At 51.9% G+C, this 1,500-nt stretch overlaps 1 protein-coding gene across 1 annotated transcript in view; it reads left to right on the forward strand.

Annotated features, from left to right (window-relative positions):
* The first annotated feature begins 6 nt into the window (after window positions 1-6).
* The window catches only part of acvr2aa (activin A receptor type 2Aa), an 8,560-nt gene continuing 7,066 nt past the window's right edge, over window positions 7-1,500 (forward strand). Inside the window, exons 1-2 of the mRNA XM_035676553.1 lie at window positions 7-734; window positions 882-1,100. Coding sequence (XP_035532446.1) covers window positions 680-734; window positions 882-1,100 — 274 coding nt within the window. The 5' untranslated portion in view covers window positions 7-679. The remainder of the gene's footprint in view (window positions 735-881; window positions 1,101-1,500) is intronic.

Genomic DNA, 1,500 nt, shown 5'->3' on the forward strand with positions numbered 1-1,500 from the left:
CCCGAGAGGAGCCCGAGAGGAGCCCCTGCGGGTGTTTGTGTTCGCTCAGTCCGGGATCAGTACCGACACACACCGAGGACGGTTCTCCCGGTGACCGAGCTGTCGGCGGCGGGTTGAGGACGGCAGCTCCTCCCGGTGACTCTGCGGCTGCTGGCGGAGGGTCGGAGCAGCTCTCTGTGTGCTGATTATATAGAAATATATATATTATTATATATATAGTGTCCGGAGGACGGTTTCATACAGAACAGCAGCAGACTGCAGGCGGAGATCAACTCAATCAATCAATCAAAAGCTAATCGATGGAAATGTTCGGTGTCAGCTGCTGTTGACATTAACCGTGTGTATCTCCCAGAGGACCGGCCTGTTGGGCGCGCTTCACCCCGATGAGGAGAGCTGAAAGTCGGCTGATATTAGACGGTTGTTCGGCGGTGACACCTCCAGCTCTCTGACGGGGCCTGAGCTCCCATTCACGGTCAATCTGCAGCTCTCACACCGCGGTTAACCGGTGGTTATTACCGTTAAACCCGGACTCATTAACAGTGGTTATAACCGTTCAAACCGGGACGGGACTCGGTGTTGGACCGGGACATGCTGCAGGGACTCTAAGGGTTTAAAGAGACCCTGATCCGGGTCTTCTTCTGTCTGGATTATAACTGAAATTCAGGACTTTGGATCCACAATGGGATCAGCGACCAAACTGGCCTTCAGTGTTTTCCTCATCTCGTGCTCCTCAGGTGAGTTTACCTGTTAGTGCACATACAGTACATACAGTATCTGTAGTTACAGCATATATATATATATATATGTGTATATGTATATATATATATAGCCGTCCCCTCAGGTGTGTGTTGATGTTAACCTGTCTCCTCCCGTCCCCTCAGGTGCGATCCTGGGCCGCTCAGACACGGAGAAGTGTGTCCTCTACAACTACAACCCTCTGTCGGCGTCGGAGGGTCGGGGGAACGTCAGCGGGGTGATCACCTGTTCTGGAGAGAAAGACAAGAGAGTCCACTGCTTTGCCACCTGGAAGAACGTATCCGGAGTGGTCCAGGTGGTCAAACAGGGCTGCTGGTTGGACGACGCCAACTGTTACGACAGGTGAGTGATGAAGGCAGCAGGTGTCTGTACCTGGTTGTTACCTGAGGACGTACCTGTAGGGAGGCTCTCTGGATCAGACCTCAGAGATAAAGAGTCTGCTGAGCATCCTGATGGAGGAGGATTGTGTGTTACAGCTGGCTGAACATGTTCCTGTTGGACTACTAGTGGTCAGATCAGGGTTCCCACTAGGAGCGGGGATCAAGACCCGGTTCTATAAGGACCTGGTTCCAAATGTCTCAGAACCAGAAATTCATACGGTCAGATGTTATGGGTAGTGCTGTGAGACTGGCGGTCCAATAACGCTCCGACTCGAGATCGATTCCTCCTGACGACATACAGTGTTTGTTACATTTAACTACACACAGTCACACACAGTCGTACACACACACACACAGTCGTACA

This window comes from Morone saxatilis, unplaced genomic scaffold (genome assembly GCF_004916995.1).
Source record: "Morone saxatilis isolate NCDOM2014 unplaced genomic scaffold, NCSU_SB_2.0 Contig5, whole genome shotgun sequence".
Lineage (NCBI taxonomy): Eukaryota > Metazoa > Chordata > Actinopteri > Moronidae > Morone > Morone saxatilis.